The sequence below is a fragment of the Salvia miltiorrhiza genome, chromosome 2 (genome assembly GCF_028751815.1).
Source record: "Salvia miltiorrhiza cultivar Shanhuang (shh) chromosome 2, IMPLAD_Smil_shh, whole genome shotgun sequence".
NCBI classification, from domain to species: domain Eukaryota; kingdom Viridiplantae; phylum Streptophyta; class Magnoliopsida; order Lamiales; family Lamiaceae; genus Salvia; species Salvia miltiorrhiza.
This window is the reverse complement of record NC_080388.1, coordinates 43,775,116-43,790,016: the sequence shown is the minus strand read 5'-3', so window position 1 is coordinate 43,790,016 and position 14,901 is coordinate 43,775,116. Positions and strand designations below refer to the sequence as shown.

Here is a 14,901-nt window from a genome sequence, read left to right as displayed (position 1 = left end):
CTTCCGGCCGCCCTTCTTTGGTTTGGAGGCACTCTGCTCTACACTGACCGGTTCCTCCTCGGGTGGGGTCTCCTCCAAGTTGATTACTCCCATATCGAGGTGATAATCGGAGGAGAGATCGGGGCACCAATTAGGATCATAGAAAGGGTTGTGTGGATCCATGAAGGAAGAAAATTCTTGAAGAGAAATGGAGGAGAAGAAAATTGGAGAAGAAGACAGGTGAAGAAGAATGGAGGAGATGGGGCTTTTTAAAGAGAAGAAGAAGAAAAAAAATAAAAATTAGAAACGGTCGGTCAAAGCACGCATATCGAGAAAAACCAGTCAAAATTCGAATTTAAAATTTGAATTTTTCTATTTTTTTTAATTAAGGCGCAACGCGCCTTCCCTATCCACCCGATCGAGAATACTCGAAGGCTCGAGTAATGCTCGAGTACCGCACGTCTGCAACGCCTTACACGAAGGCAACGCCTTACTCGAGTAGGCACTCGAGTAAGGCGTTGTCGATGCTCTTATGGCACTAATAGTGTCATATGTGACATACGCATCATTTTATCACTTAGTTTTATTTTGGATTTCCATTGGCACTTAATGCACTAAATAGTGCCATAAGTGCCAAAAGAACCATTTTAAACACTTCCCCGTAGGGTTTAGATGTTCATTTAGGGTTTAGATTATCCATTTAGGGTTTAGATGTTCGATTTAGGGTTTAGATTATCCATTTAGGGTTTAGATAATCCATTTATGATTTCTTAATTCTATTACTGTTGTTTCTGTTGCACGTATGGCACTTATGACACTATTAGTGAGCCAAAAAGATCATTTTACTTGGTTTTATTTTGGATTTCCGTTAGCACTTTTGGCACTAATAGTCAAATCTCTGAAATCCAAAATAAAACCAAAGTAAAATATTGGCACTTATGGCACTAATAGTGATCTTTGATACTAAAGTCAAGTATCAGTTAAACATTCTTCCTCGGACTGAACTTCCAACGTTCAAAGGAAGCCACGTACTCACAAAAGTACAGCCGCATTAAATGCAGAGATCTCAGGATCTCCTTATCTCTGCAGAGGTCATTCCTATTTGGTGGCTACTTTATCAGAGACGTCATATCTCATGTCCCTCAAGAGAGCCGTTTCCACCAAACAAGGAACCTCGAAGATTGAAGCCTCAGCCCAAATTCGAATTGCTCTCCAACGGAAGAAAGTTGGAAGAAATCTTGAGGGCGTTCTACGCCAACGGATCTATTCAAGAGTTCTCCTACAAATAGAGCTCGAGGATCACTTCAATCTTCACCGATTCAACGACATAAGCTGAAGCTCTGCCAAAATCGCTACTCAGCCTAAAGCTTAACCTCCCCAAAGCTTGAAACGAAGAAGAGAATTCCAAAGCCAAAATCAGTCACTGCTGATTACATATATTCTCTTAGACCTTAGGCAAATCTCTGTTTACCCAGAAGCCAAGGTCAAACTTGCTTCAAAGAACTTGTTCTTTGCAGTGTAGTTGGCAACCGTTCAAACCTCCTTTCAGGAAGAAAGATTAGAGTGTTTGAGTGATTCGGAGTTCATGAAGGTACTCTGACTCTGAGAGTCTTAGCGCGGGTTGTGCTAAGCGAGAGAAATCCGACACGAGTGAAGTGTGGGTACTGAAGAAGTGGTTTCTTCAGTGGTACGGTTGTGTGCACCCGGCAAGCACACGGTTTGGTTTGCAGTGCACCTATTAAGCACTTGCGGAGTGGATTGTTGGTCTGATCAACCAACCGTGGATGTAGGAAAGGGTTTTTCCGAACCACGTAAAAGTCTTTGTGTTGTTTACAGCTTTCAGTTTTACATTCCTACTTGTGTTGTTTCAATTGATAAACTGAATACTGAATAACTGCAAAGAGAAACCTAAGACTAACAACGTGCTCAACCAAGGCTATTGCGAAACTAAGTTTAATTTCCGCTGCGTATGATATCAGTCTGACTTATCTATCTTCTGATAGTTAGGAAGAGTGCTATCATCTTTGTTTTAGCAAACTCGACTGAAGCCCTTACGTGCATCAGTTAAGTTCCAGCAACTTAACTGATAACTCTTTACTGAAGAGCTTTCAGTATCAGTCATCAACCCTGTTTGGTCAAAACTGTTTTCAGTTAACAGGCGTCACTGTTTGCGTGTAAAGTTTCGCTTAGATCTCTATCTTGAGATCCCTCAGTTTGAGGAACAAGAAAAATAGCCCATAGGTGTATTCCCCCCCCCCCATACACCTATTCGAGACCCTCCGGACCTAACAGTGTGTGTGTGTGTGTAGTATCCGCTCCCCCCATAATATATAGATCCAAATCTGGACCATACAATAGGGTCACGTGACATACTAGGAGCGCGCCACACGACAACAGCCTCCCAAGAGCTTCCAAAGCCTTCCAAGGCCAAAAACACGGAGGGATAAAATGGTCATTTCAATTTTTTTTTTAATTTTTTTAATATATATATGTATCTATGTATATATATATATACATATATATATATTACCGAAAATTAATTTTTTTTCCGCAGTCGTCGTCAAAATTATGCATATGATTGTACACCAATATGCATAAATATAAATCCAAATATGCATGACGCTAGATATAAATATGCATGAGAAAGTATCAATATGCAAACACTCTGGTGTCTCTTGCTGTCGAAAAATACTATGCATATTTGTGTGTAATGTTATGCATATTTATATTTTTCTTTATGCATATTCGTGTTGAACTATATGTATAGTACTATGCGACACCGTCAGGTAGCTCTCGCCGCTGGTCACTTGACGGGTCACACACTGATACTTTTCCATGCATATTTCTATCCAGCGTCATGCATATTTGTGTTTACCTTTATGCATATTGGTGTTCAATTATATGCATAAGTTTGACAATGGCCGCCAGAAAAAAAAATAGATTTTCGGTAAAAAAAAATAATAATAATAAAATAAAAAAATAATCAAAAAATTGAAAAAAAAAACCTAAGGGCAACGAAACGAACTTAGGCAAGTGAGTGAGTGGCAGTGCAGTTGCTCCTCTGGAAGAAAAAGACAGATCTGATACTTATTTATTTACAATTCACAGTGTCTAGTGACCTTCCGGCGACGAAACCGATAGTACTGAGAGTCGAGTTAAGAAGTTCAGATTTCATAAGCAAAGAGAGAAGGATCAAGAGAAGAGGCGGCAGAGACGGGAAGGAAGATGAGAAATCCGAGAATTCGATTGCAAGTTCCACCAGGACCTGTTTTAGTCCCCTCTGGTTGATCACACTGGATTTTTCTGATCTTTCAGTCCTTTCATCGAACCTGCAGCTACGGGCTGTTCGTAACCGGTCTTTCTGTTGCTAATCGAATTAGCGAGGGCGAGGGACACAAGTCTATTAAGTAAGAATACACGGTGTAGGGAACCGTATACCACGATCACATTGGTACACAACTTATCATACAGAAGTTGCACCCTTGAAACAAATACACTGACAAAGTACCTACCTTTTATTAGGTTATACAATATCAGAGTAAACCACCGAACAACCTTTGATAAAGTACCACTTCTCGGAGGAAAGCGGAAATCAAGCAATCGGATTATCCGGAATATACTTCAAAAGTGACTTCGTCTTGGCGGGAAGAAGGCACGGATAATAATAATAGCCGAGGAAGAACAAGAAGGCAAGGCGCGGTAGCTACTCTCTCCTTATACTCTGATAGGGCCCTTGAATCCACTCTAAAGACAGATCAAGACCATTCCAACCATTCATATGAAGACAAGGGTAAATCAGAACTCCAACAACTCTTAAGAGGCCGGATTCCTTACTTGCAGAACAAAACTACAAGCAAAACAAAAAGAACTTGAAAGACCTCTAAAGACAAATCAAGAAAGTCTTCTCCTAACTATTCAGTTAGTAAAAAAATCCCCTAACAAAACCAATAAAGCAGAACAAGAAGAAGAAGAAGCCCAAAGAAATGACCTTTTTACCCCTTCTTTTTTTAGCCTTGGAAGGCCTTGGGAGGCTGCTGTCATGTGGCGCGCTCCTAGTACGCCACATAGCAGCAGTGTGTGGAGCAGCGCTATATACTATATACTAGGATAAGGGGGTGGATCTACATGATCCAATATATATATATATATATATATATATCTATATAGGGTTGAGTTCAACAGAGAATTATCTTTTTATTCATCATGAACAAATCTATATATTTTACGAACAGATCAACATAAGTAACGAACGGACGTATTTAGTAAAAATAGAGAAAAAACTAGCCACCAGCAGGATTCGAACCCGGGGCAAATTGTTGTTCATGCGGTACATTGATTTGTTCATCAAAATTATAGATCTGTTCGTTTTTGTTTCACGATTTCTCTATTCTCTAAATATTTAGCATTCTCTGTTGAACCCTTCTCTCTCTATCTCTCTCTCTCTCTATATATATATATATATATTAAGTTCCATAGAAACGGATATATAAGTAAAGAATGGAGAAACATTGAACATGTCAGTAAATGTGGTTAAACATATCAATAATTTTGTTGAATGTTTGGGGTTTTTAGGGTTCGAACCTTGTATACGTTCAACACAATTCCCGTTGAACGTTAAACGAACGAACACTGACCGTTAGATTAGATAAGATCAACGCATGAGATTTCGTCTCCTTTCTCTGAAAATATTTGTGTTTCTATTGAACTTTCTCCTATATATATATATATATATATAGTTCTAATGAGATTGCTATTTTTCATGAAATGTGAGACTAATGAATAAGACAGTATATAATGTTGAATAATGATATTTAAAAAATTAGTAAAATTTTCGCTCCCTCCATAATTCAAACTCAGGTAAAAGTTTTCTCCCTTCAAATAAATATCAGTGATAGGATACATTAAATCAAAACCTATAAATCAATCTAAGATCTCACTATATTTGAGGGATCTCATTAGAACCATTCCCTATATATATATATATATGGGGGTGGGCTAAAATAAAAATACATCTTAGAATATAAAATAGGAACTATTTTAAGCCCTTAGATCATCAAGATCCACGGTTAATTCATCATCTTATTTGATGAATTCATGGTCCCAAGTTCGAATATCATAAGTAGCAAAAAATTTATTTTTCGCAATTCATACATTTACACAGCAAATTCATACGTATTCTACATAGAATTCATACATTTTAGGTAGTTCGTATTTTATATGTTCAGAAGTGTTTATACTGTAGCCCTCCCATATATATATATATATATATATATATATATATATATATATATATATGTATATATATATATAGGGTTAGCTTCTATTGAGATTTTAAATATTTTGAGATTTTGAGATAAATGAACATATCAATTAATTCTTTGAACGTAACCAATATAACTGATGAACATATGAATCTATTTAATTTATTAAAAAACACGCCACTTGCAGGGATTGAACCCCAGAACAACGCGCGTTCATTAAAATTAATTGACAAGTTCATTAAAATGTTATGTTCATTTATCTCAAAATCTCAAAATATATATAAATCTCAATTGAACCAATTCCTATATATATGTATAAAGGGAATACAATTACAAGACAATTAAATTAATACCATGAAAGTGCGGTTACTTTTTACGTTAAGAGTAATTATTTTATAGGTTAAGTGCAAAGTTCTTAATTATTACGTTAAATGAATTTATTTTAGTCCACCCCTATATATATATATATATATATATATATATATGTATAGGGGTGGACTAAAATAAAAACACTTCTTAAAGAATAAAATAGGAACCATTTTCAGCCCTTAGATCATCAAGATCTACGGTTGATTCATCACCTTGTTGGATGAATATATTCATGGTCCTGAGTTCGAATCCCAAAGGTAACAAACTTTTTTTTTCGCAATTCAGACATTTATACTAAGATTTAAGGAGTGTTTATACCGTAGCCCTCCCATATATATACATATATATATATGTGTGTGTGTATATATATATACATATATATATATATATATATGGTAGAGATATGACAGTTTAGATAACACTCAATTTTCTATGGTTTCTGGTGAAACTACAATTAAACGTATCGGATGTAAGGTAGTAATTCTCCTATGATCTACCTGTGTTCCCATAATTATCAGATTTTCAGGAAGCTAAAAGAGAGTTCTATTGGAAAAAGTAGAGAAAGTGCCGTTTATTTCAAGGTCACGAGTATTTATAGGCATTACAAATGAGGGCAGGATAGTAATTTTACAAAATCACATATTTTGTGCGTTAACCGCCTAGTTGACTAGGCCTATCATTGGCGCATGCCTTGTCGGGTCCTTGTCTCCCAAATGCGGAGCCAACTTCCCAAGCCCTCCTCTGGTTCTCTTCTCTGGAAGCCTGCAGATGCTCTCTCATACTACTCTGGTCTGCCCGGTTCGCCAGCTTTAGACGGGCACCTCAGTTAGTCTGCTCTGGAAGGTTACTTCGGATTTCTCTTCTCTACCCAAGCTCTGCAGTCCTTTCGAACTCTACTTATTTATGTTGGGAACGGTCTGTTCTGCCCTAATGCGGTCCGCTTAGTCACGCCACGTGTCCTTATCCTAAAGGTCCACATACTTTACTCCTCAGCATTTACGTGCTTGGGCGCCGTTTTTATCCGTATTAGGCCTAGATTCACGTTTTTATCTGTATTTTCGTGTTTTGTACTATATTTATCCTTTATGTCTATATTTAGGTCTTTTTGTTGGCTTATTAGATACACCTTTTAACCCTTTTAAACTCCTTTTCATACCTTACCTTTGCAATTTATTGTTTTCATAGTTTAGATTTATTTTCTGCGATGATTGAAGATTCAAGTTATGTTCAACCTGAATTTTTTCCGGGTTTCATCTGTTTTATTTAATTCAATTTCTTTCTGTTTAATTTTATTTTTTATTTATTTGATTATGTTTATGGGGTATGCGTTTGAAGCTGAGCTGCTTGCTATCATTGTGATGATTTAGATTACTTCTTTTCGTGGCTGGACTCATCTTTGGATTGAATCCGATTCTACTTATGTGGCCCGCCTTCTCTTATCTCATTCTTAGGCGGTTCCCTGGCGGTTTGTGGCTCTTTGTAAGAATGTTTCTCTCCGTCTTCTTCAAATCTTTCATCTTCAGGTGACTCATATTTTTCGAGAAGGAAATCAGGTTGCTGACATTATGGCAAATCCATCTCGGGATGAGGGATGGTGGCCACATGAGCTCGATATTATCAAGCATGTTGTTCGTCTTGATATGGCTACTCATAGCCATCTTCGTATGGTGACTTAATTACTCTTTGCATGCTGTCTTTAATGGTTCTGCTTTCCCCGGGGCGTGCTGGTGGGTTTGTTGGTATTTTGGTGGTTGTTGGGTGGAATGTCTTTGGAGCTTTTTTCAGTTTATTGGTGCGCTAGTAACTGGGCTTCAAAAGGTCGGATTCCGTTGTAAGCCCGACATTGGCTGAGCTTCGCAGCTCTGAGTCATTGGCGTCGAGACGGCGTCTCTCTTGTCTCTGGTCCCTGTTTAGACTGTCTTTGTCCTTTTCCTGATTTTACGTTTCCTGGCCTGAGGTTGTTCGGAGTTTCTTGGAGGCGATGGTTAGGCCGGAGCTCCTGAAGCAATTCCTCCTCCTCATGGTCGTTTTGTTGGTGGGTTTTTCGTCCGTTGAGTTCTTCTTTTGACGAGTACTCTTTTTCCTTTTTAAGGTTTTTCCCACTGGGTTTTCTTTAAAAATGTTTTAATGAGGCTCGGCCCTTAGTCTACTCCTCTGTACTTTCAAGGGTTCTTTTAAGTTTTTTTTTTCTTTTTTAATAAAATCCCAATTTAATAATATGTCTGGTTAGTTTTCTTTTCTAATTCTAGAGTTTGCATAATTGCATGTAGTTGATTGAATCTATGTGATTGATTTATTGATATCATTTTGTCTTTATGTTTCTGATTTACAATTCTTGATACTTATTTCTTGTGGATTATTTGGCCAATAATTTTCATGTTTAGTTATTAAGTTTGAGATCTAGCGGAGATAACTGTTTAGCTGACTGAGGAATGTGTGATATAATTTTAACCTTGAGACCTAGCGGGAATAGGTGGATCATATGGAGTTATTCTTATTTGCTTTCGAGAGTTAGTAATTTTCTTCAGACCTAGCAGATGTAAATAATTTATTAGTCGACTATCATAAACTGCTCTAGCGAGAGTGTGTTATTATTTATATGATCTCTCATCAAAATTGGATTAAAGTAGTAATTAAGATTAATATGTTAATTGTGTAAATTTAATTAACGTAATTGCATTCTCTATTATCAATATTTTTATTCTTGAATTTTTGTTATCTTATTTTATTATTTATTTTCATTGCTTTAGTCTAGCTATAGATCTTCACAATTCCTTTGTTTCTTTGCCTGAATATTGGGTGAGTGTTTGTGTTGAATTACTCATTGTGTTTTCATCATATTATTCTCTCTGCATACGATACTCGATTTTCTATTTATGCTATAATTGCATTGTATAAGTTGCGGTAATATATTGCTAGGATTTTAGTGATCAACATCTGATTCCTTAGGTTGTTTATAGATCCAAATTTGAACAATGCATTATATATGTTTACGTAGATGCATAATAACGCGACACATGACGGCATGGCACTGCTGATGTCGGCCAAAGCACATATTTTCTTTAATATATATCACATACTTGCATGATTTTAAGTTGTATAATCTTAACCCTAGATCTAGATTTGCTCTTTCTATCTCTCTTTTCCCCCCAAATTGGTGTCGTTCTTTTTCTTTCTCTATCACAAATCGACATCGTTCTTTCTCTTTTTATATCATAAATCAGTGCAGTTCTTATTTTTCTCTTTCACAAATCGGCGCTCCGTAGCTAATTCATTCGTTGACATGAGCTATTCGGCAGAGAACAGAGACGAGGTGCAGATGGCGGCGACCCCAAATCTAGACCTTCTCTTTCTCATCTCTTATCCCAAATAGACGTCTTTCTTTCTATTTCTGAACCACAAATCGGTTTCGCGTGACTAGTTAGGCGTTGGCGCGACCTATTCGTCGGATTAGAAAGGAGAAGTAGGTGGCAGTGGTCGGGCAGGTGGCAAGCGCACCTAACTTGTGTTCCTCGCATTGGTAGTTGATAACACTCATTTTTCTATCATTTTTAATGTTCTTAAGATGTTAATTTTATAGTTAGTTAAGTGTATAATAATTATTTTGTGATTAAATTTTTTTATCTTGTGAAATATGATAGTTGCTCATGCTTTGATAAATCTATAAAAATATTGAAACTGAATTTGGAAACATGGTCTGAATAAAAGTTGCAGATCATCTCGATACAAGTTCGCAAGTGCAAACGAATTGCAAATAAGAGTTCGAGCGAGGGAGAGATGACTGAAACAAGAAAGTCGCACGCAATAGTGAATAGTGGTTGTTGAGATTTACGGGTTTCCGTGAAATTTCTGGCTTTTATCAGTATTTTTCAATTATGAACTGTAGTTATCCTATGTGCCTATATATAGGTCGTTTTATTGGCCTATTAGACACATCGACCACTTCTCCATCTTTTCATATTTTTTAGTTTTTAGTTTTATAATTTATTATTTTCTCAGTTTTCATAGCTTAAATTTATTTTATGCGAGGATTGAAGATTCAAGACGTGTTTTTCCCGAGTTCTTTCCGGATTTTATCAATTTTATTTATTCAATTGCTTTTCTTTTAAATATGTTTTTGATATATTTTACAATTTCTAGCTAGTTCTTTTCTTATTCTAGGGTTTGTATGTAGTTGATTGATTTTATATGATTGATGTCTATTGATACCTTATTACCTTCCAGTTTCTAATTCTCAATTCCTAGTGTTTATTTGTTGTGAATTATTTTATCAATATTTTCATGTTTAGCTATTCGGTTTGAGACATGGTGGAGATAATTGTTTAGCGAATTTAGGATTGTGTGATATGATTAACTTTGAGGCCTGGAGGAGATAGGTGAATCATAGGAAGTTATTCTTATGTACTTTGGAGAGTTAGTAGTTTTTCTTCAGATATAACATAGATAGAGAATTTACTAATCAACTATCATAATTAATTGCTTTGGAGGAGGGTGTAAATTAAAATGGAGATGGTTTATTATAAACACTACTACAAAATTTCACATACATAACACTTCATACATAACGGTTTTTTTAAAAAACCGTTATGTATGAGCGCATTTTCTAGAAAAGACAACGGTTTTGAAGAAATCCGTTATCTATGTAGTGTTATCCATAACAATAGATAACAGTATGATGTAATCCGTTATCTTTTAGCGTTATCTATTAGTTACATACATAACGGTTTGATAAACCGTTACGTCAACCGTTATCTATTAACACTTTTTTACAACAGTTTTTTTTACCGTTAAGAAATGCGTTATATAACTGTTATGTATTAACATTATTTTTTTTTCATAAATATATATTTTTATTAGGTAAAATTCGAAACCTAACTCAAATCTAATTTTCAAGCTTCTCTCCAATACTCCTAACACACCCGCCGCCTCCCCCCGGTGACGCCGCGCCGGACGACGCTGCACGAGCAACCGGACGTCGGTGCCAGTGAGTCAGTGACCGCCCCTGCCCCCACCCACCCTGCATCGCGTCGTCTCTGACGCCGCTCTTCTCGCAGCAGCAGATCGAGATGCGGAGCACCCTTCTCCCCTCCACCGAGCACGAGCAGACCACCCCTCTCCTCCGCCGACGCCGCTCTTCTCGCAGCGGCAGCAGCAGATCGGGCTTTTTGCTTCTCCGTCTGCCACCTACCGCACCCGTCTCTCTCTCTCTCCGTCCGTTAAGCCTAGCAGCTGTCGCCGGTCGAGCTCTCAATCGCAGACCCTAGGAGCCGCCGCTGTCGCCGCCGCTTTCTACAATAGCCACCACCAAGGTAGAATCCCTAATTATTCATCCCTTACGCAAATCTCATTCCAAATCCCTAATTTTTGAACTTTGTTGGTAACAATATGATTTAGATTAGGGCTTTTGCTTGAATTTTTTAAATTGTCTGAAGCTATTTTGCTCAAATTTTTTAATTTTGTCAAGCTATTTTGCTCAAGTTTTTGAATTATCTCTTTGTTATTCGATTATCCTCAATTGTGAGAATGAAACACATTCTCATACATAATCACTTTCATTTCTTCATACTGTTACTGAGACCAGTCTGATTACAATGTTTCTTCGGAGATCAAATCTAGTTTGGATGAGGTTGAAATCAAAACTTGAGAAAGTGATGCCTGGCCAGGTAAAATTTACTTTCTCCAAAATCTCATCTTAGCCCAACTCAAAAATGTAAAGATGATGATGACGTGATGTATTTGAACATCTGCAGTGGGAATTCCAAGTCGGACCATCTGTTGGCATTTCAGCTGGAGACGAGCTGTGGATAGCTCGTTACATATTGGAGGTATTGATTCGTTCTTGACATTATATAAATACAAACACCAATGATTTTCACTGCTTGTGCTAATACATGTTTTTCAATCTTGGTAGAGGATCACTGAGATTGCTGGAGTTGTTGTATCATTCGACCCCAAGCCCATCGAGGTGAATCTAGTGCATCTTTTCATGAATATTTTTGAGCGACTTAGCTTATTATTTCCATTATCATAGTTGTGATTCTTATCTTTCAGGTGCAAACCAGGATTCCACACAATTCCTCTCTCCGCTGTAAGATTTGCTTCTTCCATTTCTAAGTAGATGGTTTACTACAGTTATTGGCTCCATATGTGAATACATTTTTTCTTCTATATTTCATCATTTGGTTCTGCATTGTGGTATAATTTTTTTGGTATTTCGGTGCTTTGAGCTGCTGTTCTGTGCAGTGTAATTTTAGATCTGGTTTGAGGTTTTATTTCAAACTTGTTTACTAGAAATTGGGAATTGAGTTTCTACACATATTCTCTTGCATTTGTTTGTTTGATAAGCAACTGCTAGTTAGGTAGTATAAAATGATTGTGGTTTGGCAGGTGATGGTGTTTATTCGCTTATAATCTCATTTCCATCTCCTATTTGTTGCAACCCCTTCTTCTCCACACGCCACTCTCATCACAACTGCATCAACCTCTTTCTCTCTCTCTAGCTGGGGCTAGCTTTCTTCGACTCTGACATTGCTTGCAACTAACAATGGCGGAACAAGAAAACTGCGTGAGAGTCACCCGCTTGGCGGCGAGGAAGAGAGCTGCGGAGGAGACGCTGCAGCGGAGCACGAACAAGAGAGTGGTATTGGGTGAGATTCAGAACGTTCTAGGTTTGGATGGAAAGTCGAATGGGGTTGATTACATGTTTCTTTTTTATCTGAAGTTTCTAATATTTTCCAGCTGCTGCAGTTTAAGTTTTCATCTGCTGCCCGTGTTTGGGTTTGTGTGTATGTTCTTTTCTTGATTCTTTTCTATGTCTCTCTTAGTTAACGAGTTTCTAAAGAGTATATATTAGTTTTTGTAATGCGGCTCTCTAATCTTATAAATGTGATACATAATACTTCTTTGGTGGGAGTAAACTTTATGGCGTGGGACTCAAATCTTATCAAGATTATTTTCCCAATTTCCTTTTTCAGTGGATAAATTGCTGCTTATATTCTTAATATTGTAAATATTTAGTTGGCTTTATCAAGATTTTTACATTTTCATAAGAGAGAAATGTATTTTGATTTATTTGAAAGAATCATCAATATTGAGATTAGCTTCTATATCTTATCTTGCAGGAACAATTTGAGTCAATATTTCTCGAGACACAGGTATTGCCCAATGGTATTTTGTGTAAAGAGTCATTTTTATGGTGTATGAAAATTCAAAGAAGGAGGTCCATGGCCCTTCAATTTCCTACTCAATTTTCTCTGCCTGTTTGGATGCATTATCTTCTGTTCCGTACAGCTGGTTAAAACTAAGGAATCATTTTCAATGTTGTAGATAGTAGCTAACGAGCTATGTATAATAGATCCTCCAAAACTTCTTATATTTCTCTGCAGGCAGGAACAATTCTTGATACTGTAGAAGAGCTGGTGGAAGAACAAACTCTGGATCCTCTACATTCTACAAAGTACGCCTTTATATCACTTAACTAACTTTGTAACTGACGACCACCTCCTACAATATTAGTTACTGATTTGAATGGTTACATATATATATATGATTAAGTAAATCTTTACTGTAGTAATAAAGCTCATAAATTTCTACAGTCTATACTTCTGAGTTTTCTCTATGCAGAAACCGATGGTCTAAACTCATGTCTTGTTAGTAATAAGTGTGAGTTGATGGTGCAGAATGAGCCGAGTAGAAGGCCGTCTTTAGATTACATCGAGAAAGTTCAGAGACATGTGAGTGCAAACATGAGAGGGATTTTGGTGGATTGGTTAGTGGAGGTTTGCCTTCTGAACTTTTTTTATTTATTTAGATTATTATATAGTTTTATGATGAGAATTGTTCTCTGTATTAGACTAATTGGTGTGGTGCAATGTCTTCTGATATGCACATTTGATTGGATTTATGAAGTTATAGGTTTGAAATTGTGGGGATGTGGTTATGATTATCTTCATCTAATTGGTTCATGTAGGTTAATATTGGTGACTTCGGCTTGGCAGTTATGAAGTGTGTGATGCTTGATTTGAAACTTTCTAAGAAGCTCGGGTTGGCTATGTTTTGCAGGTGAACTCGCTCGTGTTGGTGCAGGGTAATCTTCTTCTCATTATTGTGATTGAGTTTATCATCTTGGCGGATCAAGTAGATGGGAGTCGATGAGCTATGAGGACTACTACAAACGAGAAGGCTGAAGCAGAGAACGTCGTTTCAAATGTCTAGCAAGTTGCGCGCATTTGTAATATTTTTTAATTAAACATCTAGCTAAATAGAATATATGTGAAGTTTTCATTATATTTGGATGATAATGTATGAATATTTTGGATGATATATAATATTGTTATTGTTGATTTTATCATTTTATCGTTTTATAAAAATTGCAAAATTTAAAAATATACTACAATTATATAAAGTGCAAAAAAACTGTTATAAAAGGTGCAAAAACCGTTATAAGAAGTAAAAAACCGTTATGTATAAGCATTATAGATAACGGTTTCATACTGTTATGTATAGAAAAAAAACTGTTAACTATGATAGGAAAAAAAACAAAAAAAATACAAAACATAACGGAAAAATCCTCATACATAACGGTATAAACCGTTATGTATAATCATTATAGATAACGGTTTCATACCGTTATGTATAGAAAAAAAACTGTTAACTATGATAGGAAAAAAAACAAAAAAAATACAAAACATAACGGAAAAATCCTCATACATAACGGTATAAACCGTTATGTATAATCATTATAGATAACGGTTTCATACCGTTATGTATGAGCGTCTCGTACCGTTATCTATGATTATCATACATAACGGTTTTTAAACCGTTGTCTATGATACGTATCATAGATAACACCACTATACACAACGGTTTTTTTGCTCATAGATAACGGATAAAATCCGTTATCTATGAGCTTTTTTCTAGTAGTGAAACATAACATCTTATAGCGACGGTTTATAATAAGTTAGTAGAAATGGAGAAAAGATGGTGCCAACTCGAACCTTACGTCTCACCCAAATAGGGAATAAGATTCAGTGTACCACACTTTATGTCTCACTTTGTGTCCCACTTTCAAATTTGTTTAATTTCTTATATATATTTTCTTCAATTTCAACTTTTTATGCTTTAGTTTAATTTTGTGATTATTAACTAGGGTTTATTCCATCAATTTAGGGTATATAATTATTTTTTATCATTTAATTTCACTTTTATTAGCTAATAATAGGTTGATAAATTCAAAGTCATGGTATATGCTTTTTAAAAAAAATAATTTTTTGAAATAAAAATTAAATATAAT

At 36.1% G+C, this 14,901-nt stretch overlaps 1 protein-coding gene across 4 annotated transcripts; it reads left to right on the top strand.

Annotated features, from left to right (window-relative positions):
• Window positions 1–11,195: 11,195 nt before the first annotated feature.
• LOC131013611 (glutamine synthetase cytosolic isozyme 2-like) lies at window positions 11,196–13,706 on the top strand. 4 transcript variants are annotated; one of them, XR_009097749.1, is made up of 9 exons: window positions 11,219–11,272; window positions 11,360–11,434; window positions 11,521–11,574; window positions 11,661–11,697; window positions 12,110–12,256; window positions 12,357–12,394; window positions 12,731–12,763; window positions 13,289–13,387; window positions 13,579–13,706. XR_009097749.1 is itself a non-coding variant. In XM_057941743.1 (5 exons), the coding sequence occupies exons 1-5, from the start codon at window positions 11,201–11,203 to the stop codon at window positions 12,107–12,109; spliced, it is 351 nt and encodes a 116-aa protein (XP_057797726.1). In that variant the 5' UTR covers window positions 11,196–11,200; the 3' UTR covers window positions 12,110–12,724. The 4 variants fall into 4 exon arrangements, 1 of the variants encoding a protein (XP_057797726.1); XR_009097748.1 differs by having other exon boundaries at window positions 11,221–11,272; window positions 12,110–12,394; XR_009097747.1 differs by lacking the exon at window positions 12,357–12,394 and having other exon boundaries at window positions 11,242–11,272.
• Window positions 13,707–14,901: the final 1,195 nt, after the last annotated feature.